Below are 25,327 nucleotides of genomic sequence, written 5' to 3'. Positions count from 1 at the left end.
AAGTACGACCTCAGAAAAAAAATTGTCTCTCCAAGTACCACCAAAATGAGCAGTATTGAAATACAGTAGCGTAGTAGGCCCAGTAAAGCAGCTACAACTCTGCACAGTAAAAAAACATGGCAGATTACAACAGAAATATAGGCTATATGTCATATAGGGCACATTATATACATAATTTTTGATACGTTTAGAAATATATGTAGCATGTACATGACATATTTCATTCCTCCGCGTACCACTACAAGGAAGCCCGCGTACCATAGTGGTACACGTACCACAGTTTGAGAACCACTGCCATAGTGTATATATCTATGGAAACAAGCAAACAAAATCAGTCAATTTCAAAAACTAATCCTTGAAAATTGTTAACAAAGCATATTGGAAGAGCATGTTACATTTTTGAGTTATTTAAATCTTTATGTTATTATTCAGTTTATCTTATTTCAAAATTGTCTATTTTCCGGACAATTTATGTTCATTTTTATTGGCACAAATGTGTTTCACTGGTATGACTTTCACACAGTGCAGATTGTTAAAGATTAATTGTAGCATTAGGCTTTGGCTTGTTTGGGGAGGCTTAACCTCTTTTAGCAGTCATCTCTCAGACTCTAAGTCCATCTCATGGGATAGAAAGTCAATTTAAAAGCAATCCGCCATTCGCTTTCATTGTTCATCTTATTCATAACGTCAGTTCTCACTATAGGGTTTCCTATTGGTCTGCCATTACCTCATGGACTCTTAAAGTTCAGACGAGGTCCCGTTGAGTGCATATATACTCTAGTACTCTGTGTGGGATTTCTTTTGCTAGTCTATTTGTTGCTTTTAGGATGCATTTATTCTAGTAAAAACAGGAAACAAGAATATTCTATCATATGACAATTTTTTTTTTAATATGACTAATTTTAAAACTGGATGTACATTTGACACATTTTTTCTTTATTTTTAAAAAAAATATTTTGCAATGCAAAAGTGTGCCTGTTTTTGCGATTATTTTAGAACTTACGATGCAGTTTCCAAGGGAGAAATGATAAGGAATAACAAACAGCAGAAAACAGTCACTGGTGCTACAAACAAGTGTTTATGACTATACAGTGCATCTGGAAAGTATTCATAGCACCACTTTTTCCACATTTTCTATGTTACGGCTTTATTTCAAATAGATTAAAATCATTTGTTTCCTCAAAATTCTACACACAACAGCCCATAATGACAATGTGGAAAAAAAAAGAGTTTTTGAAATTGTTGCAAATTTATTAAAGATAAAAACCTGAAAAATCACATGTACATAAGTATTCACAGCCTTTGCCGTAAAGCTCTAAATTGAAGCTCTGAATTGAAGACAGACTCTAAATTGAAGAATGTGTCTAACAGATAAGTTCAATGAGTTTAAAAATAAGTTCAATGCAGCAAATGTACAATTTACAGTAAACTGAACTGTTTGAATCTTTTGCTTGAACGCTTCGACGTTGATACAGTACATCACTAAATATAAAATGCTGGATCCGGTAAAACGTGAACGTGCCTTTCCCTTCAGACACTGGCAGAGTGTGGGGGATCACGGGACTAATCATGACACAAAGATGACAAACACTGACTGATAGAGATTCAGCAGCTGGAATAAAGGGTTAAAGTTCATTTTCACAACAATACCACATTATAGCCAACCTAGTTGTCATTTTTCGGATTTTTGATACAATAACCTATGCTGCAGCACAGTTTTCGCCGGCCGTTTGCTATTAAAGGAAGGAGCAGCAGAGACTATAATGTATTTGACTTTGTCAGTCTTTGACAGGGACTTTGTCAGTAACTGTGACTGTTCATATGGATCAGTTTCTTTTTTACACCGGATCATAACATGTAATTGTTGCCTCGTTTTCTGTAGTTTGCAAAATATTAATTTTCTTTTTGGCTTATTCCCTTTATTAATCTGGGGTCACCACAACGGAATGAACCAACAACTTATTCAGCACGTTTTTATGCAGCGGATGCCTTCAAGCTGCAACCCATCTCTGGGAAACATCCACACTCATACACTATGGACAATTTAGCCTACCCATTTCACCTGTCCCGCATGTTTTTGGACTGTGGGGGAAACCGGAGCACCCGGAGGGAGGAAACCCATGCGAACGCAGGGAAAACATGCAAACTCCACACAGAAACGCCAACTGAGCCGAGGCTCGAACCAGCGACGTTCTTGCTGTGAGACGACAGCACTTCCCACTGCGTCAACATTTGCAAAATATGTTTAAAAACGTGTGGTAAGTTGTAATCGCTCTGTGCGGCTTGTAATCTCTCATCTAATTTAGATCAATGCTTGTACTGTATCTCTCAGGTTAAATCTATATGGGCTATTGACACATGCGACGTATGCTTCTTCCATTAATAATTAAAATACATTTCTGAACTCGGTCGATTTTCAAAATAGGTCAAGTGTGTGGATTAATACTGAATGTGTGTCATTGTTATTACTTGTTATTGATCATTCTTATTTATGTATGTATTGGCTGGAAAACTTGATACAGTGTTTTGTTATTATTATTATTCATTGCAGATTATTTGATGGAACATAAATGACTTGCATTTTTAATATCAAGTCTTCATAGTCTTTATAAGTCTGCTGAAAAAGACTTCTTTTTTTTATTTTTATTAATTCATAAATGAAAACATTTTTATTGTCCCTACACAAATCATTAGGGCCAATATCATAATACTGAATATATATGAATAAATACATGCTTATCTTTAAAGCATCCTGCATAGCGTAGTGTGTTCAAGACCTACTCATTACCTCATGGACCCTTGAAGTTCTACAGTCCCATTGAGAGCATTACATCACACATATATTTCACCTTCGCAGCGCACAGTTGAACAGGGAGGGCAGTTTAGCGACGTCGCTTCCAGCATCTTCCCTGCGTAATGATTAAAGAGCTTTTGCCACATCAAAGTGGAAGCAAATGTTCCATTCGAATGGAGGCTTCGCTAATGACATGCAGAGGTGCTTGAACGTGCCAGAGTTAGAGAAACCGACAGGGGAGAAACGGAGACACTCGGTGGGCCCCAAGAGTTAATTACACTGAAGCATATGCTATTAGAGCCGCCATGGTGAATTAGCGCTGTCGACCTGTCTCCTGTAGCACGCTTACATATGCATATACAAGCCAGATGTAGAAGGTTGATTTCAGGTGGAAATGTGCTTGGTGGCCAGACTGGATAAAGTGTCATGTTCGCAGACACGAGATGCTCTGGGGGAATTCGTGAAGAAAGCCATTGTGCATTATCGAGACGACCTGGACCTGCAAAACCTGATGGATTACATCCAGAAAGAGGTAAGGGTGATTTTATCTTTATTTCCATAAGCGTGTCAGACATCATGAGTAGTCATCTGCATTTCTTGAAGACAAAATCATTGACTGAATACACTGTAATTCTCTAAAATATTGACGTTATAGACCTTTTTCTTGGAACGCAAGATGACCCATTATGCTTTGCGTGTAAGCGCAAGGAGAACGCGAAGAACTTCCATTCAGCAGCTGATGCGTGTAAACAGTCACGTTTGGACAGCTTTGAAACGATAGTTTTAATCTATTTTACCTGCTTTTATCCTCTTTGAACTAATACTGTTGTCCATCAGCACCATCTCCTGGACAGATCATTTAAAGAAATGCGATCTAGGATGGAAAACAGTTGCTGTGAGGCATTTTCCCCTTGTTGTCAGACGGCATCTTCTGCAGTTTAAATTAAACCTTGTCATCGCTAAAGTCAACATTTTCTCTTTATTTCAAATATATAACCAGCCCCAAAAAATGTAATTCACCAAAATGTTTGACACACACACGTAGCCTGTACTGTGCCACTGACACACTGATTTAATAACTGTGACAAAATGAAAATATAGGCTAGTGTCATTTCGAAATGACAGAAAAACACAAACCGTGGTGAAAACAACACACGAAATACACAAACGGCTCGCGATTAGAATAAACAGCAAATCAGCCAGCAGAGTATCAATAACAGACTTTTATTGGTCATTTTTGTAAATTGCACGACTTTCAAACCTGTTAAGTTTCATGCCAGTACTCTGGTTTGCTCTCTCTCTCTCTCTCTCTGTGTGTGTGTGTTAAAGAGCCACTGAGCTAACAGCTGACAGGCCGGGAACGCACAAACACACTGTATTTCTGACGGCAGACACATGAACTAGGAGAGCGCTTTTCTCGTATTTCTGACGCGCTTGAACCACATGTGACAGATAATAATGGCTTTAACAGACACATTTATAAGTTGTGTGTCACAAAAACACTCTGTTATCCATTTAAAACGTTATTGAAACCCATTTTCAGAGCGCAAATTACCAGTTGTACACGCTGTAAACGGAAGTTTTTAGCATTCTACCAGAAGACGCTGGTCGCTATGGCGCCCTCCATGCAGCAGCCATGAAAAAGGTCTATACTGCAGCTCCTTATCTTGAACAATGTATAGGCATTCATTTTAATGTCATAGAATGTAAGAGAGGTCTTTCGGACCGTGTGTAAACATCACATCCATTACATTTTCCCTGCAAAACTTTTCCGAGAGCTTCGCATAAACATTATTCTAGGATTTCATTTCGTTTCAGATAGCTTAGGAAGTCAAGGATGTCTTTTATTGGTTTCATCAAAAGCTGTCCCCTTACATGGACAGAATTTCAAAGCGTAGCCTTGGGCTGGAGGGGGTCCGGTTCGGGGACCACAGGGTTTCATTTCTGTTACTCGCAGATGATGTTGTTCTGTTGGCTTCATCAAACATGGACTTTCATCAAGCATGCACTGGGGAGGTTTGCTGCCGAGTGTGACGTGGCTGGGATGAAAATCAGAACCTCCATGTCTGAGCCCATGGTGCTCTACCGGAAAAAGGTGGTTTGCCATCTCCAGGTTGGAGGAAAGTCCTTACCCCAGGTGGACGAGTTCAAGTATCTTGGGGTTTTGTTCACGAGGGAGGGAAGGATGGAACGTGAGATTGACAAGCGGATGGGTGCAGCGGGAAGCAAATGTCTGTTGTACATCATAATCTACTGATTTACCCTTAAAACTTTGATTTGTTTGATAAATAAGTGACATAATTGCATAAAAATTAATTAATTTGTTTTCCCTGAAGTTATGCTTATATCCATCCCCTGATCATCAATGTAGAATACGCACACTGTTTTACATTACAGTGCAATGTCTCCTTTGTGTCTCTTTACATGTTCTTAATCCTCCTCTTAATAATCCTAATGTTATCCAAAAAACAAAGAGGTGAATATGCAGACAGTTTGTATAAATAAGTCTTGTCCTTCCTCACAGTTTAAGTGCTGCGGCTGGACTAACTACACCGACTGGTCCTGGAACCCATACTTTAACTGCAGCTCGTCAAACCCCAGCAATGAGAGATGTTCTGTGCCGTTCTCCTGCTGCACACCTCTGCCTAGAGAGGTGAGAGTGAAGCCCTCACACCACACCATTATTAATAGTCATTTTGATGCTAGCTTGTCAGACTGTAACACACTGTAAAATAGCAGGTGTCATAATTTTAAACTCTATGATACTGAAGATGAATAAAAAAAAAAAAAACTATAGTATTTTATCCCATATTGAAGTCTGATTCATGCAAACATATGCAAATGACATGAGATATTTGACATGAGTACTTTTGGATTTTACATTTATTAAACAAACAGTCACAGTCATACAGTATACGGCATACACTCATTACACTTTATTAGGTACACCTTACTAGTACTGGGTCGGACCCCTTTTGCTTTCAGAACTGCCTTAATCGTTCGTGGCATAGATTTAACAAGGTACTGGAAATATTCCTCAGAGATGTTGGTCCATATTGACAGTATAGCATCCTGCAGGATGCAGGTTGCTCCATGATGCGAATCTACCATTCCAACACATCCCAAAGGTGCTCTATTGGTTGTAACAAGTGGTTATTTGAGTTACTGTTTCCTTTCTATCAGCTGGAACCAGTCTGGCCATTCTCCTCTGACCTCTGGCATCAACAAGGCATTTGCGCCCACAGAACTGCCGCTCAGTGGATATTTTCTTTTTTTTTGGACCATTCTCTGCAAATCCTAGAGATGGTTGTGCGCAAAAATCCCAGTATACCAGCAGTTTCTGAAATACTCAGACCAGCCAGTCTGAAACCAACAACTATGCTACAAAATCATTAAAATCACCTTTCCTCCCTATTCTGATTCTCAGTTTGAACTGCAGCAGATTGTCTTGACCATGTCTACATGCCTAAATTCATCGAGTTGCTGCCATGTGATTGGAAAGGTGTACCTAATAAAGTGGCCGGTTTTGGAGACAGAATAGACTGTATATAATCTATCTATATATATATATATATATATATATATATATATATATATATATATATATATATATATATATATATATATATATATACTTACAAATAATTAAATAATTCACATGCACAAAATAAAAATACATAATCATAAAATACGTTTATCAAATGCAAAACACCATTTGCAAATGTATAAGAGTGTACAAAAAGTTTTGAATGTTTCAAACTTGCGAGTTCATCCTGAATGCACCTTTTTTATTAATTTTTTTCAACCGTTGGACTTTCATATATAAACATATATATAACATTATGGTTACTATAAAATTTCATTCATTCATTCATTTTCTTGTCAGCTTAGTCCCTTTTTTAATCCGGGGTCGCCACAGCAGAATGAACCGCAAACTTATCCAGCAAGTTTTTACACAGCGGATGCCCTTCCAGCCGCAACCCATCTCTGGGAAACATCCATACACACACACACACACACTCATACACTACGGACAATTTAGCCTAACCAATTCAACTGTACCGCATGTCTTTGGACTGTGGGGGAAACCGGAGCACCCGGAGGAAACCCACGCAAACGCAGGGAGAACATGAAAACTCCAGACAGAAACGTCAACTGAGCCGAGGATCGAACCAGCGACCTTCTTGCTATGAGGAGAACGTGCTACCCACTGCGTTGCCCTACTATAATATTTAATATATGTAATTCCAATGGCTATTAAGTATAAAAGTGGTATTTTCTTGTAATATTTTAATATATTTGTTACATATTTTATATATGTGAAATCCAAATATGAACTTTTTTGTCATGTTAAATTTGTATAAAATGCCCTAAATTAGATTTCTATGTCAGATATTAAATATTACAGTGTTTTTGAACCATAAATAAGTGTACTATATTGTATGTAATATAGTATTTACAACACTAGATAATCAGCATTATTTAATTTTAATTATTTAATATTATATTTAATATTTTATTTTATCAGCTATAATTAGCAATTGATAAACTTTATTAAATAATGTTGTAAACTTTAACTCCTACTACATTAAGCTGTGGTGTATTGTAGTATAACATATCCTAAAACTGTAGAAACCGTAGCACAGTATTGGGTCATTTGTATACAGTAAATTACTACAGTTGTAATACAGATTAATTCAAGCACTGGTTCAAAAATACCGTATTTGTAAAGCGCTTGTCAATGTTGTTAGGAAACTTTAAGATTTTTCAAAATTTGACAAATTGTGGTCAAACCTGATCAGTGTTTAACCACCTACACCTATGAAATCTGCAGTTATGAAAAATCCTTGATAAAAACGGACAGAGAAGCAGCTGCAGATAAGAGGTCTGTGTGAAGTGAGGATTCATGTGCTGCTTTATGAGTTGGCTGTGCGACTCAAGTTCTAAATCATTCGAATTACATTTAACTTCACAGTTTCATCCCTTCAAATTCTCAAATAATTTTCTCAAATGTTCATGGTGGCAGCACTGCATCATCATCCATAATCATCTGTCTGCATAATCACCTTGGAGAAAACCATTGGGAGAGGAGAAATGAGACCTACTGTACTGTATGTCATTCAAAAGTTGAGTCTGTTAAAAGTTTGAAGAGTTTGGAGAGAAGTGTCTCATGCTTAGCAAGGCAGTATTTATTTATTAAAGAAATATGGTGACATGTGTTCATGTTAAATTACATTTATCATTTTATTTTTTTGATTTAACTTAAAAAAATCTACATGTTGTGGAATAACCAACATTTTCGATCAGAACTAATGAAAACATTAGTCATTCTGCCAGATGTAAAAGAAAATCTAACATTAAATGATAATATTTTCATTTGAAATTTGGAAGAAATGTTATCAGATCTTTGTAATATTAAACAACTATTATAATAACTAAGATATAAGGATGAGATATATCAATAATGATAAATTGGAGATATGGGGGCTGCATGGTGGCGCAGTGGGTATCATGATCGCCTCACTGCAAGAAGGTCGCTGGTTCCAGCCTTGGCTGGGTCAGTTGGTGTTTCTGTGGGGTTTGCATGTTCCTCCGGGTCCTCCGGTTTTCCCACAAGTCCAAAAACATGTGGTATAGGTCAATTGGGTAAGCTAAATTGTCTGTTGTATATGTGTGTGAATGAGTGTGTATCGATCTTTCTCAGTGATGGATTGCAGCTGGAAAGGCATCCACTGCGTAAAGCATATGCTGGATGAGTTGGCGGTTCATTCCACTGTGGCAACCCCAGATAAATAAGAGACTAAGCCGAAGGAAAATGAATGATGTAATGAATTCTAAGATATTTTTACCCACCATGTTCATGTAACCGTACTCTCTTTTGCTCTGCGTTGTGTTGTGTAGTTAATGACGAGAGGACACCATTTTGAGCCTGCACAGAGAATGTTATTATAAGATCGGCAGCTTCAGCTCATTACATTAAATGTAAACTCCTTAGTTCAAGGTAAAGGTGGAAAAGAAAAAGGCGAATGAAAGATGGAGGAAACGAGCGAGGGGCGCCGCGGAGGGACGCGAAGACAGGAAAGGGAAAGAGAAAACTAGCTCTCACAATTACAAAAATCAGCATTTGAACAGTGACAATCCACATATTACATTGTCAAAATCATAAATGCATACCTGCACAGAGAATGTTATTATAAGATCGGCAGCTTCAGCTCATTACATTAAATGTACACTGTCAACAAAAATAACATTCTACAATATAACAAACTGTTTTTACATCAGTAAATATAACAAATGATTAAAATTAAACTTAAATATATATTTGTGTGTGTATTAATTATGACCAGAGCCAAGTTCAACATGGAACAGGTAGAGCATACCTCCTTGTAAAGGTGGAAAAGACCACTCAAACAATAGTGCAACAGGTATGGCTGCTTGGACCATACCACCTTGACGTTAACCCAAGGGGGGGAGAAGAGGTGAAACCACTGTCACTTTACAGACTCTTTTTACATTTATATTGTGAACACAAAACAATTTTAAATGAACAGCATGTAAACAGGAGGGAAATATAGTGAAATCAAAATATCCAAAATAATCCTGTTACATTCACAACCTTTTGTGAGCACTTTTGTTGTGAATTTGAACTCGTCAGAATACTTTTTAGCCACTGCCAATCTCAAGACAACCACCTAAGAAAGAGCCACTAACATCTAACTGGTGAGACTTGCAGACAAACACCGCTTAGACTTCAGAAACAAAGTACAATTTGCGTTCAGTTATACAATGATCCTTCATTCTGAACCTTTATTTGCACACAATCCCTTCCCTTTTTGTTCTCAGCCTTTGTAGTCGTACATCAGTACAGATGCAAAGCAGTATTATTTTTCATGTCATCAGCTCTGCAGAACTGTATGCGGTCATTGGTTTATTGCGCCGTGCAACAAAGTGCCACGAAAGACGAATTCAAAGTGTGGAGTCAGACTTTGCCTTTCCTCTAAAACCGACGATGGCCTGCGCTGCTAATTACCCCTGTTATAATCACATCACCACGAGCTTTGTGAAGTTTAACAGATTGGGTTTACCAAACGTATCAGTGATTCAAAGTTTCAATTTCGACACAGTTGTCATAGCAGCAACCCGAGAAGAATTTATTCGTTCTCAATTGCTTTTTTTCATGCCTCAAGAAAGTAAAATGACCGAACGTGTGCTGTGTCGACATGACGTCTAAAAGCAGCTGCTTAAATGTGTGCTCAATTCAATCGGCGAGATGTGTCTAAATGCTGATAAGATCCTCGAACAGAACATAGATCACCGTATTTTTTACAGCGACTCCTTGGCAGACCTAAATATTATGATCTCCGTTCCCTTGGCAAATGTCTACGGTGATTGCCGGATAAACAGTCTCTAAACAGGTCGGAGAGGACGAAAGGCAATTCTTTTAAACACAAACAGAAGGGAATGGAGGAACTGTGCCACATTTGAAGATGCTGAGAGAGAGAAGCTGTGAGCTGAATTGTTCTTACTGTATTCCGGCGTGTTGTTTGAAGTGGAAGAAATGACAGAGAAAATCGGTGATTCATCCGAACAGCTGTTCACGTGGAGATGACGCCGCTGCTCTGTGGCATCTGTGCAAGATATGAATCATAATTTCAGTTTATCAGTTTAGTAAAAGCTAAAGCGGATAGCTCATATAAAAAATTAAAACAAAAAACAATGTACTTACTCTTCCTCTAGTGGTTTAAAAATATTGAGGGGTTTTTAATACAATATATATACAGTTGGAACCAGAACTTTACGTACACTGTATAAAAAGGTTTCCCCTACAGTCCAAAGATGCGGTACAGGTGATTAGGGTAGGCTAAATTGTCCTCATTGTATGAGTGTGTGTGTGAATGTGTGTGTGGATGTTTCCCAGAGATGAGTTGTGGCTGGGAGGGCATCCGCTGTGTAAAAACTTGCTGGATAAGTTAACGGTTCATTCCGCTGTGGCGACCCCGGATTAATAAAGGGACTAAGCCGACAAGGAAATGAATGAATGAATGAATGAATGAATGAATGAATGAATGAATGAATAAAAAGGCACATAAACAAAAAAAGTCAGATGTTAATGTGACTAAACTTTTTTTCTTTTAGGTAAGTTAGGATTATCAAATTAGTTTCTTTTATGCTTAATAGCAGAATAATGAGGTTTTTTTTTTTTGAGAAATTGTTATAACTTTTCTTGAAAGTCAAGTTTACATACAATAGGATTATTATGCCTCTAAAAAAGCTCAGATGAAGATGTCAAGGTTTTGGAAGTTTCTGATTGGCTAATTGACAACATTTGAGTTAACTGGAGGAATATAACTGTAGAATAGTTTTTAAGGGAAAACCTCAAACACACTGCTTTCTTTTGTGACAACATGGAAAAATCAACAAGCCAGAAACAACAACAAAAAAAAGCCAAATTAAAATTTGCTTATTTACTAATATTGAACTGTTTGCCCATAATGACCAGTGTAAAATTTGGAGGACAAAGGGTAAAACTTACACACCTAGGAACACCATCAAAACTGTGAAGTATGGGGGCGGCAGCATCATGTTGTGGGGCTGTTTTGCTGCAGGAGGGACTGGTCCACTTCACAGTATCGATGGCAAATTAAAACTTAAAATTAAATTAAAACTTGGCCACACATGGGTCTTCCAAACAGACCATGACCCTAAGCATACTGCCAAATAAGTTAAAATGTGCTTTAAGGAGAACAGAGTGAACATTTTGGAGTGGCCATCACAAAACCCTGCTCTCAATCTTATAGAAAATTTGTGGGCAGGGTTGAAAAAGCTTGTGCGAGCAAGACAGCCAACAGCCGACTTTAATCTGAAGTTTTAAGGATACCTATAAGCTTGTGTGCACCAAAACAGTGACAAAATTCACATTTAGAAGATATAAACATCAGCTTGCAGTTTTCCACTTCTGCATAAATGCAACGATTTGTGACGATGTCACCTCATACTTCAGTTTTCATCAAATCTTCTGACTAATAAAAGAATAAGTGTGCTCAATGCAAACACAATTTTTCCCATTTTTTTAAATTACTTAAAATGATATATTTACAACAATCACAAAACAAAACAGCACTGAAAACGTAATGCATGTAAAAATTTATGTAAATGTCTATTATTTTTTCTTTGTAAGCTAAAGGTAAACTATATGACTATGTAATACCTCTTGTTCTTATGGCATTGAATTAATTAGGTGGAAAAAAAAATCTTCTGACCATTCAAATGCTCAATAGTATCTGACATGTCCCACCCTTTTCAAGACGAAATCCCTTATCAATTTGTGGCGCTTAAGCTCAACCATTTTCACTGGCTTTTTTTTTTCACTATGATAAAACAAAAGGCTATTGGTTGTTTTTAATAAAGGGGAGGGGTTAGTCTATGTTCAGCCCTGTATTTATGTTTCAGTTGAAATGATGTCACACATATGAAAGCACTTCACTGGACCTTTAAAGGTTATATTTCTGAATATCATTCATCATCAGATACAAAATCACGTCACAACTACAAAAGCTTGGACAATTTTCAAAAGTTCATTTAGTGTAATGCAAAAATAATATAACAACTATTAAATTACTGTTCACAGGGACTAATATGTTACATAATATTCCTTTTGAAAGAAGTAACGAGTAACGAGCAATAGATTTTTTTATTTCTTTTAGTAACAAGCCCACAGGTTATCAACGCTAATACTGAAGGCTGTGTAATGGATATAAATGTGATGAACTATTTGACCAAAAAAAGCAAATTCCTCATGCAAGCATTTAACTGAAGACTGATGACCTTGACCTGAATTGTTCATCTCTAGCCCATGAAGCAAAAGGCAATTCAACATCCTCAAGTTATCAGAAAGCACAGAGAAAGGCTCACAATGCAGAAAAAGCTGAAGTGAAAATGACCAGCCCTGACCCATCAGATAACAACGGACACAGTTTAATCAGAACAGTTGCCCTTAGGAGTCAAAAACCATACATATAGAGACCAATATATAAGAAGTTTTATAAGAAACCAGAAGTTTACATACACAAAAGCAACATAACCATTTTTTTTTAAATCTCTGAAGTTAAATCATATTAAATGTTTACTATTTTAGGTCTGTTAGGATTACCTAAATGATTTACATGCTAAATGCCAGAATATAAAAATGTCAGCTTTTTCGACTCTACCCACAAATTTTCTATAGGATTGAGAGCAGGGCTCTGTGATGGCCACTCCAAACATTCACTCTGCTTAAAGCACATTTTAACTAATTTGGCAGTTTGCTTATAAGTCATGGTCCATTTGGAAGACCCATTTGTGGCCAATTTTTAATTTCCTGGCTGATGTCTTGAGATGTTTCTTCAGTATTTCTACATAATGTTCTTTCTTAATGATGCCATCTACGCTGTAAAGTGGACCAGTCCCTCCTGCAGCAAAACAGCCCCCCAACATGATCCTGCCGCCCCCATACTTCACAGTTGGCATAGTTTTTCTAAGCTTGTAAGCTTTCCCCTTTGTCCTCCAAATGTAACACTGGTCTTTATGGCCAAACAGTTCAATCTTAGTTCCATCAGACCACTGGACATGTCTCCAGAAAATATTATTTTTTCCAGTGTAATTCAGAAAATTGTAAACTGGCTTTTTGTTGATTCTGGGTTCTTGATTTTCCCACGTTGTCACAAAAGGAAGCAGTGTGTTTGAGGTTTTCCTTAAATACTATTCAGCTGTGCCTCCAATTAACTAAAATGTTGTCAATTAGCCAATCAGAAACTTCCAAAACCTTGACACCATCATCTGAACTTTTTCAGAGGCATAATAATCTTAATGTATGTAAACTTGACTTTCAAGAAAAGTTATAACAATTTCTGAGTTGGATTCAACAAGGTACTAGAAATATTCCTCAGGTATTTTGCTCCATATTGACAAGATAGCATCAACCAGCTTCTGCAGATTTGTCGTCTGCACATCCATGATGTAAATCTCCCGTTTCACCACATCCCAAAGGTGCTCTATTAGATTTTGATCTGGTAACTCTGGAGGCCATGTGAGGACAGTAAACTCATTGTCATGTTCAAGAAACCAGTCTGAAATGATTCGTGCTCTATGACATGGTGTGTTCTCCTGCTGGAAGTACCATCAGAAGTTGGGTACACAGTGGTCATGAAGAAATGGACATGGTCATCAATAATACTCAGGTAGGCTGTGGCGTTGACACGATGCTCAATTGGTATTAATGGGCATCCCCGACACCATTACACCACCACCACCAGCGTGAACCGTTAATACAAGGCAGGATGGGGATCCATGCTTTCATATTGTTGATGCCAAATTCTGACCCTACCATTCGAATGTCGCTGCAGAAATCGAGACTCATCAGACCAGGCAACATTTCAATCTTCTATTTTGGTGAGCCTGTGCGATTTGTAGCCCGAGTTTCCTGTTCTTACTGTTGCCTTTCTATCAGCTCGAACCAGTCTGGCCATTCTCCTCTGACCTCTGGCATCAACAAGGGATTTGCGCCCACAGAACTGTCGCTTACTGGATATTTTCTCTTTTTTGGACCATTCTCTGTAAAACCCTAGAGATGGCTGTACATGAAAATCCCAGTGGATCAGCAGTTTCTGAAATACTCAGACCAGCCCGTTTGGCACCAACGACTGTTCACTTAAAGTGACTGAAGTCACTTAAATCACCTTTCTACCTCATTCTAATGCTCAGTTTGAACTGCAGCAGATCGTCTTGACCATGTCTACATGCCTAAATGCATTGAGGGGCTGCCATGTGGCTGATTAGAAACTTGCGTTAACAAGCAGTTGGGCAGGTGTACCTAATAAAGTGGCCAGTGAGTGTATTTGATCATTTGGACAAACATGCACTTTTTGGACCATTTGTAAAAATATCAAGTCTTTATTGCAGCATTTTTAAATGTTACAAATACATTAGTTTTATTGTTGCAAATTGAGCGACACTATAATGTCTGCCTGCGTTCTTAAAATCATTTAGATGAAAATGATCAGACTGTTAATGCAAATTGCAAAGAAAAGACTCAAGGAATGTAAAAAAATCAACAGAATCGAAAGCACCAAGAAGCTCTAAATGACTGCTTCCTGTACACACGTACGTCTTGTCTGAACTCTTGTTTTGCAGTTGTTTGTGTAGGACTTTTTTTTACCATGTTAAGCAGTTGTTAAGGGTTTTCGGCTGGTTGCCTACTAATCCATAATCACCCCAGACAATATTCAGCTCCCTTGATATAGGAAAAATATGCATTGTATTAATAAGGTTGCTTGTTTTTGCAAAATTACTAATTAATCATGTTTGTATTTATACACCGTGCATTTATTAGGCACATTAAACAGTTGTGGGTAAAACTTTACTGCCCCCTGCTGCTTAAAGGCTACAAACAGCTGAAGAGACAAAGACTGAACATCTTCTGTGTTGCTCTTACAGACTGTGATCAACAGCATGTGTGGCTTCGGGATTCAGACGCAGAACCACCTCAATGCCACCAAATCCATTTATTCGGTGGGCTGTGCAGACAGAGCTGTTATCTGGATCGAATCTCACCTGCTGTTATTTGGGGCTCTGACTCTGGGTCTCGCTTTACCACAGGTAACAATCAGCTGACTCATCTCAGGCGTTCTGATTGGTCAACATAAGATGTTAGTTAGATACAAACAAAGGACATAGTCATATTAATGTTATCATGCAAAATACTACATAACCATAAGTGGACCACAAGTGCATTGGATTTTCATTTATTAATTTTTCACTTGAGTGTTGGGAACTTGACTATTATTTAGGTTAAATTTCAGAATAATTTTCCATCCACCCATCTCTTCTCTAAAATATCTCTAGCATGGCATGGTAAATTCTTATGTATGCCAACCAACTGAAGCCAAATCATAGACTTAAGAATACAATGGACGACATGTCTCCACTTCTCACTTTAATTTCCTCAATAAGGTTGTAATAGTTAATGCATTTACTAACATGAACAAACAATGAACATTATATTTATTACAGTGTATTAATGTCGGTTAATGTTATTTAATGAAAATACAGTTGCTAACAAGCATGAATTTGGACTTTTATACAGCATTTGCAAATGCTGAACTACGATTAATAAAGGTTCTACATGGTATTGTTCATTACTAGTTAATGTTAGTAAATACATTAACTAATACAATACTTGTGTGAGTATTTAAATTACAATAACTCGTTATTATATCCAGATGACATCATTTGGAGCCCAAATCTACATCGTAGGGAAAATACTGTATGTTGAAACTGCAATATCGAAGGCCCATCCAAACTCTTCAGACAGATACTACACATTTTACTACTTTAATAACTTTAAAAAAACCTGCTCCAGTCCTTGAATCTGGTCAAACTGTGTCTTAAGATTTACATTCCCTTTTTGTGCCTGTCTCAATAGCCACTCTTTACACTAGTGGTGATGTAGTATTCTGCATGACCTAATCGAGTATATTCCACTCTAAATCAGGCACGTGCACACATAGGCAGTGCACATGCCCTTTTTAGTCTTGGATAGAAAGTGCCTTTCCAAAATGATCAAAAGTGCCCCCGCGACACACCCCCTCCCGCCCTTCGTTTGGCGCGCGACAACACCGCTGATCAGAGCGCGCGCGCGCCAACCTGTGCAGTCTCTGCACGGGCCTGCTCTAAATATTACATTTTTTTGATAGTGATGCCTGACAACAATTGGTCCAACTGATTATTAAAAAATTAAGCTGTGCCAAAATAGCATTTGTAAGCTGCCCAAACAGTTTATGATTAATTAATAATAAAAAATAAAAAAACATGCCATTCTGTTCATTATGCAGACTTACTGTACTTCTGGATGGGATCAAGTGGCCAAAACCACAGTTGTCTGTAATATGACCAGCTAGAGCTCATGATACACAGAGAAACCTTACCTTTACAGTAATGTTGCCGGGTAACTTTGGGAAATAATGCCATCAATGGCCAACCAAGAGGGCAAAAAAAAAAAAAAAAAAAAAAAACACAATGCAACAAATTAAAGCAATCTGATCCAGATACAGTTTTGTTACCTGTTTTTAAAAGTAAAGTAGCAATGAAATTTGGTACATATTGTAATTATGTGGACTTTCTGTACTTCTGGATGTGCTCAAGTGGCCAAGATCAAAATTGTCTGTATTATGACCAGCCCCAGAGCTCATGATACAGGGAAAACTGTACCTTTGTAGTAAAGTTGCTGTGTAACTTTGGGAAATAATGCCATCAACAGCCATCCAAAATTGCAAAAGAAGACAAGGTACCTAAATAGGGCAATCAGATCCAGATACAATTTTGTTGCCCATTTGGGGTACTCACTGCAGAGCAACATATGCAGAGCTAAGCTCCAGCAAGGGGTAGCTTGAGCTCCAGCTCCTCCTGCACTTCTTCTACAAGTGATGTCACAGGGGTTTGGGGCGGGGTAGGTGTACACATTAAAACAGCTTATAGGAGCTCAAGCTCCCTCTCATTGGAAGTAAGCTCCACCCAAGTGGCTCTGCAGAGAGCACCCTCTCCATTTTGAAGAGTAAAGTAGGCCTGCAATATTGCCCGGTGTCCTGACATTTTATCCTAACCATTAGATTATACTACCAACACTATTTTAATGGTTCTGAGGTTTGGGCTAGGAATTAGGTAGGTTAGGGCGACATTACAGCTTCATCACACAACTCATTAAAATTTACACTGGTAGCAAAATCTGATGGGCAGCATGTTGCGTCATCAAAATGTGCTCCCTACTTTTTGAATGGGAGGTAGGAAAATCTGACAAGGTAGGACAAATTGACAGAACACCAGCAGCATTGCTCAAAAATTGCCCGGTGTAATCATGCAGACTTACTGTAGTTCTGGATGTGATCAGGTGGCCAAAATCACAATTGTCTGTATAATGACCAACCTTAGAGCTCATGATACACGGAAAACCTTCCCTTTATAGTAATGTTGCCGGGTAACTTTGTGAAACAATGCCATCAATGGCCAAACAAAAGGAAAAAAAACACACACACACACACACACACACACACACACACACACACACACACACACACACACACACACAAGGCAACTAATTAGGGCAATTTGTTCCAGATACAGTTTCGTTGCCCATTTTCAAGAGCAAGATAGCCATGCAATACTGCCTGACAGCATTGCTCAATAAAAAAAGTCCTGTGTAATTATGCAGACTTCCTGTACTTCTGAATGTAATCAAGCGGCCAAGATCACAATTGTCTGCATTATGACCAGCCCTAGAGCTCACGATACATGAAAAACCTTACCTTTATAGTAATGTTGCCGGGTAACTTCCAATCCAAACCAAAATGGCCAACCAAAAGGGCCAAAGGACACAAGACAACTAAACAAAAGCAACTGGATCCAGATTAGGGCTGCACGATAATGGAAAATTTTGATTTTGACATTGTGATATATTGTTTTTCCCTGCAATACATATTGCGATAAACAGTAAATACATTTTCACCACATGACTTAAAAAGCTCTATTTGGAAAGTCATTACACCACTTTTTAATGCTCTTTATGTTCTCTTAAAATGCTTCAAACTCTTCAAATGTTCACATAGGCCTTAAATTTTTTTTAACTTTCACTCTATAACCAATTCTACAGTGTCTCCAAAAATCTCTTGTGTTTTGACATTTGGATTCTGGTCATCTATATTCAAAACTCAACTAGGGTTGGATCGATAGACGATGGCTAATAGACATAGACACAATGGTTAGCCGGCATCACTATTCTCCTCCCCACTCCCATTGCAGCAGCAATCCACTCGCAAAAAATACATACTCAGGCCCTGTTTATAATAATACGTCTTAGTTTTAAAATGTCATTTTAGAACGAAAACAATCTACGTCCACACTGGTGTTTCACCTAGCATTTCTAAAAAAAATGTCCCTCTATACCACTGAAAATGCACATCAGATGACCACACAGGCACACACTGCAGCATATGTGGACGTCTGAGCTCCAGACAGCCAGCGGGTGACTGATCCCAGAGAGCAGAGCACATCAGATAGTTTATGAAAGATGTACTGCTCAAACGTGATATTTTATTCGTTTTGTCTCTATCTAACGACTCTTCGGTCTATTAAATCTATCAGGTAATGCGTCACAGCGTCAGTAAACTGCTTTAGTCTTTCGCTCAGAACCTCAGAAACCGTTGGTTGGTTCCTGTTCAGGGGCGGACTGGCCATCTGGCAATTCTGGCAAATGTCAGAAGGGCTGGACCAATTTTTAAATGTGGGTCGGTCAGTTTTTTAAAAAAATATGTATTGTTTTTAAGTGCAGACAGCTTTTATCTCTGGCTAGATGTGATATTATGATGATGGTAATAAAAAAAAAAAAATAATAATAAATATTAAGCATTTGGCCCAATCGGCAACTCCCGCATGGTTTCAAAATGGGCCGACCCAATCCAAGGATACCCGGACATAATCAAAATCTGGCAAAAATGTCATATTATTTCACCATCTTTACACATAAATAGTGAATGTGCGTGTCCGTGGGTGGGGCTGTGTCGGTGTGGTAATGTGGGCTGATGTGGCAACAGTGCCAGGGCTGAATTTTTGTCCCAGTCCGCCCCTGTTCCTGTTGGTTGTGCACCTTTTTTACCAACCAAGTTTGTCAACGTCATTTATAACGACACAGATCACTCTGCCTATTCATGCCAGAGTCCCGTGGAAAAAAAGATTGACAGGTGGTCATTTGTGTAACTTATCTTCATTTATTTATGATTTGATTATGGGTAAAACAAAGACCATGCAGGTCGGGTAGTTGAAACAGTAGGCTACAAATAATTAATTCATTATGTATTCAATTATTATTCATAAATAATTAATTCTCCACTGCCTACTACAACGACCTTGCCACTGTCCTTCGCGATGTTTCACATTAAACATCGTACGATACCAAATTGGTCAACATCACCCAACCCTAAACTTAACGTTGCATATCTTGCGATGTGACTATTGCGGACACACACATTGCGATATCTCTGCTTAAATGATATTGTGCAGTTCTAATCCAGATAATATTGTGTTGCCCAGTTTTAAAAGTAAAGTGCAATATTCCCCGGCAGCATTGCTCAAAAAGTTTCCCAATGTAACATCAGCTTTAGTCTTGTAACTGTAGGTGCCAACAAAATTGAAGTCATTGAATTATTCAAGCGATTCATTCAATGATTCATTTAAGAGCAAAACATATAATTATCTTCATAAGTAAGTTGTTCAATTATTCACAGAACCATTCAGAAAGAGTAAATCACCGTCTTAGAGATGTGCAATGATCTGCTCTGCTGGGGCTTCACTTGAAACAACTTTCATTGGTGGAATAGAAACAATATCTGTATGGATTTGTTAATAATTCATACAACTACTGATACAGACAGTCTGAATTAAAAAAAACACACAACGTTCACAAATTCACACATCGAACTATGATGCTTTCGAAATGAATGTTGTGTATGCAGTGCACAGCTCTTACATTCATGAATTTTTCAGTGAGCGTTGGGAAACTGAAATGACGGCGCTGTCTCCATATGCACTGCTGACCTGACACACTTCTTCTGTTTGATCTATAGATCGCAGGCATCGTCCTGTCTCAGATCCTCATTTCTGAGATCCGATCCGTCATGTAGAGCGGCAGACGATCACCCGCAGAGCCAGGCAAACTGGTGCTTTCATTCTGCAGCGACTGCCCCTTCCATTTCCCTCTGCCTCGGAGCCAGCTCTTATTTATTTTCTATCTCGCTTTCTGCTATTAGATTTAATAAAAAAGAAAAAAGTTTGTTTGTAAAGCATGTGAGGTTGTTTGTTATTTCCTCATTACTAATTCCCAAAGTCTGGAGGCACACTTGTAAGTTCATTTTAGTGCACACAGCTTTAAATAATCATGGTTATTGGTTGCAAGACTGGAAAGGAGAAAACACTGCTCGGACTTGTGTAATGCAAAATAGACACTCGCTTTATTTTTATCTTGCAATTTTGCAACCGGATAAACAGTTAGATGCTATTAGAGATGTGAGTGTTGAGATCTTCACTGTTAAAAATAGCTGTTATTTAACAGTTTTGTGATTCACAAGTGTATTCCGTTTATATACAGTTGTGCATTGCATTATGGGATGTTGATTTCTGCTATGTCGACTTTTGATGTTGAAAATTCAATGCTACAGTTTAACAAAGTGACTTTTATTCGCCCTTGTGTATTACTCCGCACACACTAGGACTAAAGAGGGAACACACTAGGACTTGTTTAGATTTCAACTATGCAGGTTATTTATAAGGATAGTACCTATTTTTAAATATTTATAATTTTAGAGATTCAGCGCGTTGGTTGCCATCAGCCTGTTATATTAAGCAGAGCAAATGTAACCCCGCTAGTCCTATGCCTCCCTACCCGCTCCGAGCTGGTAACGAACTGGCAACCTACCGCATGGGAGTCGGTTGCTCTACCAAGGAGGCTAAAGATCATGGCCTTTAGGGTCTGTCACTAGAGCAACTTTAGAGGTCAGAGGAGTGAGGTTTACCTGCACAGCACTTACTAGCTGGCCTCCGTTACACTCACCCCCCTGAACCTCACTCTTATCCGGGTCATGGCACCAGCATAACCCCGCTGGACCTACGCCATCCAACCTGCTCCAAGCTGGTATCAAACCGTCGACCTTCTGCATACAGTAGGAGTCAGTTGCTCTACCAAGAGGGCTAAAGACCATGGCCTCTAGCAACTGTTGCCAGAGCACCTTTAGAGGTCAGAGGAGTGAGGTTTACCTGCACAGCACTTGCTGGCTGGCCTCTGTTACACAAGACGGTTGACATTTCGCCACAAGAAGGCGACAGAGACCACATAATAAGTCCTTAGGGGAGAAAATTTCAGTGTAAGTTTCAAACTACAGCTGATCAAATCATGATACAACCCCTTAAGTAACATTCTAAGTTGACCTCTCGCTTTTGTATGTTGTAGTGCTGTATTTGTACCATAGTTATCTAGTAGTGTTTGCTTTGGCTTTTTTAGGGTTAATTATTGTGATAACCCAATTGAAACAGAGAAATACTGGGATATCTCTGTAGACTGATGACATCTATGTTGTCCAGCCTTATAATCTTAAAATGTGAGCAAAATCACCCGTTTTATCATCACTTTAGACATTATGCTAGAGAATCATTAAAACACTAGCTCTAAAGCAGGGGTGTCCAGAGTCGGTCCTGGAGGGCTGGTGTCCTGGAGAGTTTATCTCCAACTTGCAGCAACACACCAGCCAGGGAGTTTCTAGTATATATAGTAAGAGCTTGATTTGTTGGTTAAGGTGTGTTTGATTAGGGTTGGAGCTAAACTCTCCAGGAAACCCCTGCTCTAAAGTGATGTTGGCGAGTTAATAATGGTTTCTGCTGTTCTGACCGTAAGCTGCAGATATGAATGAATGGCGGAAAAAAGTAGTTCCTCATACAAAAGGATTTTTGACACTCTCTGTGTTTGATTTCATTTTTTATATACACGATTATGCCGTCGAACAGTTGTATAGATGCAACATCACACTTGTAGCAGTGCGATACGGCTGTATATCGTCACTGGTGCGACACTAAAGGGGGTTGCATACAAAAAGCGCCACACAGCGCCATGCATTTTAGAATTCTAAACATACGTTTCTATTAGGGTACACACATCAGTGCTGCAAGTTGACTGATGTCCGCGGCGCCCAGCCACAACACAGGACACTGTTCATATTTCTGCCACGCCACAGAGCGCCAATAGTTTCATTTTACATATCATACGAATGGGCGCTTCTGGTGTGATACTTTTAACTGCCATGTGCGACCTGCTTAAGGCACTTTGCCTGCAGCCTTGCGCCAACAAACGCCTCCCACCAGTGCTGATATACAGCCATATCGCATTGCTACTCGTGTGATATTGCTCATTTAGGGGCCGATCACACTACACACGCTTTTTGTGTTGAGGCACCTTTTTTTGAATGATTAACTAACCGCTGCGAGCGTTTTGCACGTCGCTAATGCGCTTTGCGCACCTCGCGTTTTAACCACTTGCTGCGCCTCGCGATTTTACCCTTGCGTGTTGTGCACTCGCAGTTAAAAGGAAGTCAACTTTCAGCGGAAAAAGCGTGTGACGTCAGTCAAGTCTTTTTCATTCTCCAATTAAATGAAAGCAGAGGCGGGGTTTCTGTTGAGGTGCCTGCAGTGTTTATGTTGTCAAGACAACTACAGAGACTTCTGAAGACGGATGAGAGACTTATGGTTGCTGTTTTGAGTTATCCGGTGCCGTATGACTCAGAAATCTTGAATCTAACAATATTTTTAAATATTAATATCAACAGCAACACTCACGCACATTACACAGCTGATTTAGTCATTGCCTAGCGACATAAAAAGCACACCACACTTTTTTCTTGTCAACAAAAAAGGCAGTGTGGTGCGTCTTGTTTTTGGAACGTAAAAGCATGTTCCGTGTGATCGGTCCCTTAAACTATTAAAAATGTTCATAAAAGTCGCTTTTTCAAACTTTTCAAGATTGAAAGTTGTTGGGAGAAAGATCAAGGTCCCATAATGCAATTCAAAAGCATAAAAAAACAACAACAACAAAATAGGCCTATGGAAAACTGCTAACTTAAAGATATTTTATTATTGTGTTGTTCAATGCTAACTCATGGGCTGTGCTGTGCTCTCTGATCTGATGTCTGTGGTTAAATGTGTTAGCCTATAATTAAAGCAGCAGAGAACAGACTGTTTAGCGCACAGGGAATAGGGTCTGGATTTAAGCGTGTAAGGAGTGGGCTCGCTGGATCAGGCGGTCTGTGAGCGGGGAGTTTGGCCGCACTGCGTCTCTCTCCATCAGCATGCATCTAGAGACAAAAACACACAACACCTGCTTCCTCAGAAAGAGTCCAAGAAAATCCCTGCAGGACGGCTAGGCTGTCTGAACGAGGGCTTTTAAAAATATTCGCGTACACTTTTTATGCGCAACCTGTGAAGAGCAGGTGGGAGTTTGCAATTTGGAAGACTTTCGGTTTATGGACATCGCATACTAATGCAAAGCAAGTTTTAGTCTGAATTACGCAGTAATACATGGCATCCTTTGACTGTGGGTATAAATAGCAGATCTTATCAAACTGACATGGCGGCGGTTCATCTTAGCTGCCCTCTAGACTTGTACAGAAGTTTTAGTGGTTTGTGCATGAAAATGTGCTGCCAACTGTGCACTTTCAATCTGTCGGGTGCCAAGCAGTTCAGTGAATGAGGAACATTTTCAGATTTGTCTTTTGAAAGGTATTTGGCCATGAGTTTTGTGTTGTTCTTTTCAGTTAAAACAGTTTTTTATTTGTACTATCTGCTTGGAAAGACATCCGTGTTTATAAAAGAGATTTGTTGATAACCACTAGAAGACAAAAGTGTTGATGTGCTTTTAAAATCTTTAATGGTTTGTTGACTCTTGAAATGACCCTAGCGCCTACTGTTGAGGGTCACAACTTTTTTCCTGGTGCAACCCCTAATTTATATGTTAGGGACTTCATTTATATGTTAAGACTAAACAAAAATATATATATATATATTGTTGAAATTTTGTACTGTAGCTTGTAAAAAATCTTTTTGCTATATTTTGCATGATTTTGAATGTATTATCTTTCTATTTCTAAAGATCTTCGGTGACTAAAGTATTAATTTAATAAATATATCCATTTAATAAATCGGTTTAGTTCGAATGCGGCAAATATGACCTATATTTACTGAAATGTAAAATGAAATGGGGTGAACTAATTTATGCTAAGCACTGTATATATTATTTTAATTGTGCTAGTTCTCAAGTAAATGCTTTTTTTTTTTTTTTTTTTTTGGTTTAGCTTTAAAAAACGCTGTATACTGGGTAAAATATGAACAAACCCAAATATTGGGATATGTTTGTGCTATAAATTACTGTATAATGAAACAATTAGCCCAGTATATCAAGGACGAAACCTGTAAAAACAATAAATACATACACAAATAAATCAATAAATGAGTAAATAAATTCACACATTTGTTGAATAAATAAAACAATAAATAAATAAATAAATAAGAAACAAATAAATGTATATAAAAATCCCAAAACTCCTGCATAAATAAATATATCAATAAATATTAATAAATAATGCAGGTACTAATTATTTATTCAATTAAATAATTCAATAAATTTAATTCAATAATAGATCTTTAGCTGAGGAAAAGTAATTACAGAACTATGGCCAAAAATTAATAAACGTTTGAAGGGGGGAAAAAAATCTACTATTTCCCCAACATTCGTGTAATTTACTTTTAATTTTATATATATATATAGTCCATAATTTACTAAACGTTGGAATGAAATAACCAAGCATTTTATTTAAAATAAATAAATGAATGAAAAAAAATATAATAATAAATAAATATCCTGAGAGATTTTTTTTATTTGTCTTGATAGCAACTTAATATTATTATTATTAT

The 25,327-nt window shown here is 38.1% G+C and overlaps 2 protein-coding genes across 7 annotated transcripts in view; one reads left to right on the top strand and one right to left on the bottom strand.

Moving 5' to 3' along the window:
* Positions 1–20,658, top strand: part of tspan33b (tetraspanin 33b) — a 33,473-nt gene extending 12,815 nt beyond the window's left edge. For 2 of the 4 annotated variants that reach the window (XM_005159028.6, XM_073929414.1), the window contains exons 5-8: positions 3,231–3,326; positions 5,319–5,447; positions 15,266–15,427; positions 20,443–20,658. In XM_005159028.6, the coding sequence (XP_005159085.1) occupies positions 3,231–3,326; positions 5,319–5,447; positions 15,266–15,427; positions 20,443–20,499 (444 nt within the window). In that variant the 3' untranslated portion in view covers positions 20,500–20,658. Of the gene's footprint in view, positions 1–3,230; positions 3,327–5,318; positions 5,448–15,265; positions 15,443–20,442 lie in introns of those variants that run through there. The other 2 variants (XM_068214815.2, NM_001045135.1) reach the window with 2 other exon arrangements.
* A 141-nt stretch (positions 20,659–20,799) lies between these two features.
* ttc38 (tetratricopeptide repeat domain 38) overlaps positions 20,800–25,327 on the bottom strand; it is a 36,176-nt gene continuing 31,648 nt past the window's right edge. The window contains exons 14-15 of one of the 3 annotated variants that reach the window (XR_012393688.1): positions 21,629–23,712; positions 20,800–21,387 (exon numbers count right to left, since the gene is read on the bottom strand). Coding sequence is in view for 2 of the 3 variants with exons in the window: in XM_005159026.6 (XP_005159083.1) it covers positions 23,625–23,712 (88 nt within the window). In the remaining variant the exon portion in view is untranslated. 3 annotated transcript variants of the gene reach the window in all.

Source organism: Danio rerio, chromosome 18 (genome assembly GCF_049306965.1).
Source record: "Danio rerio strain Tuebingen ecotype United States chromosome 18, GRCz12tu, whole genome shotgun sequence".
Classification (NCBI taxonomy): Eukaryota; Metazoa; Chordata; class Actinopteri; order Cypriniformes; family Danionidae; genus Danio; species Danio rerio.
Note: the sequence above shows the minus strand (reverse complement) of the source record. Positions and strands in the feature narration are given on the sequence as shown.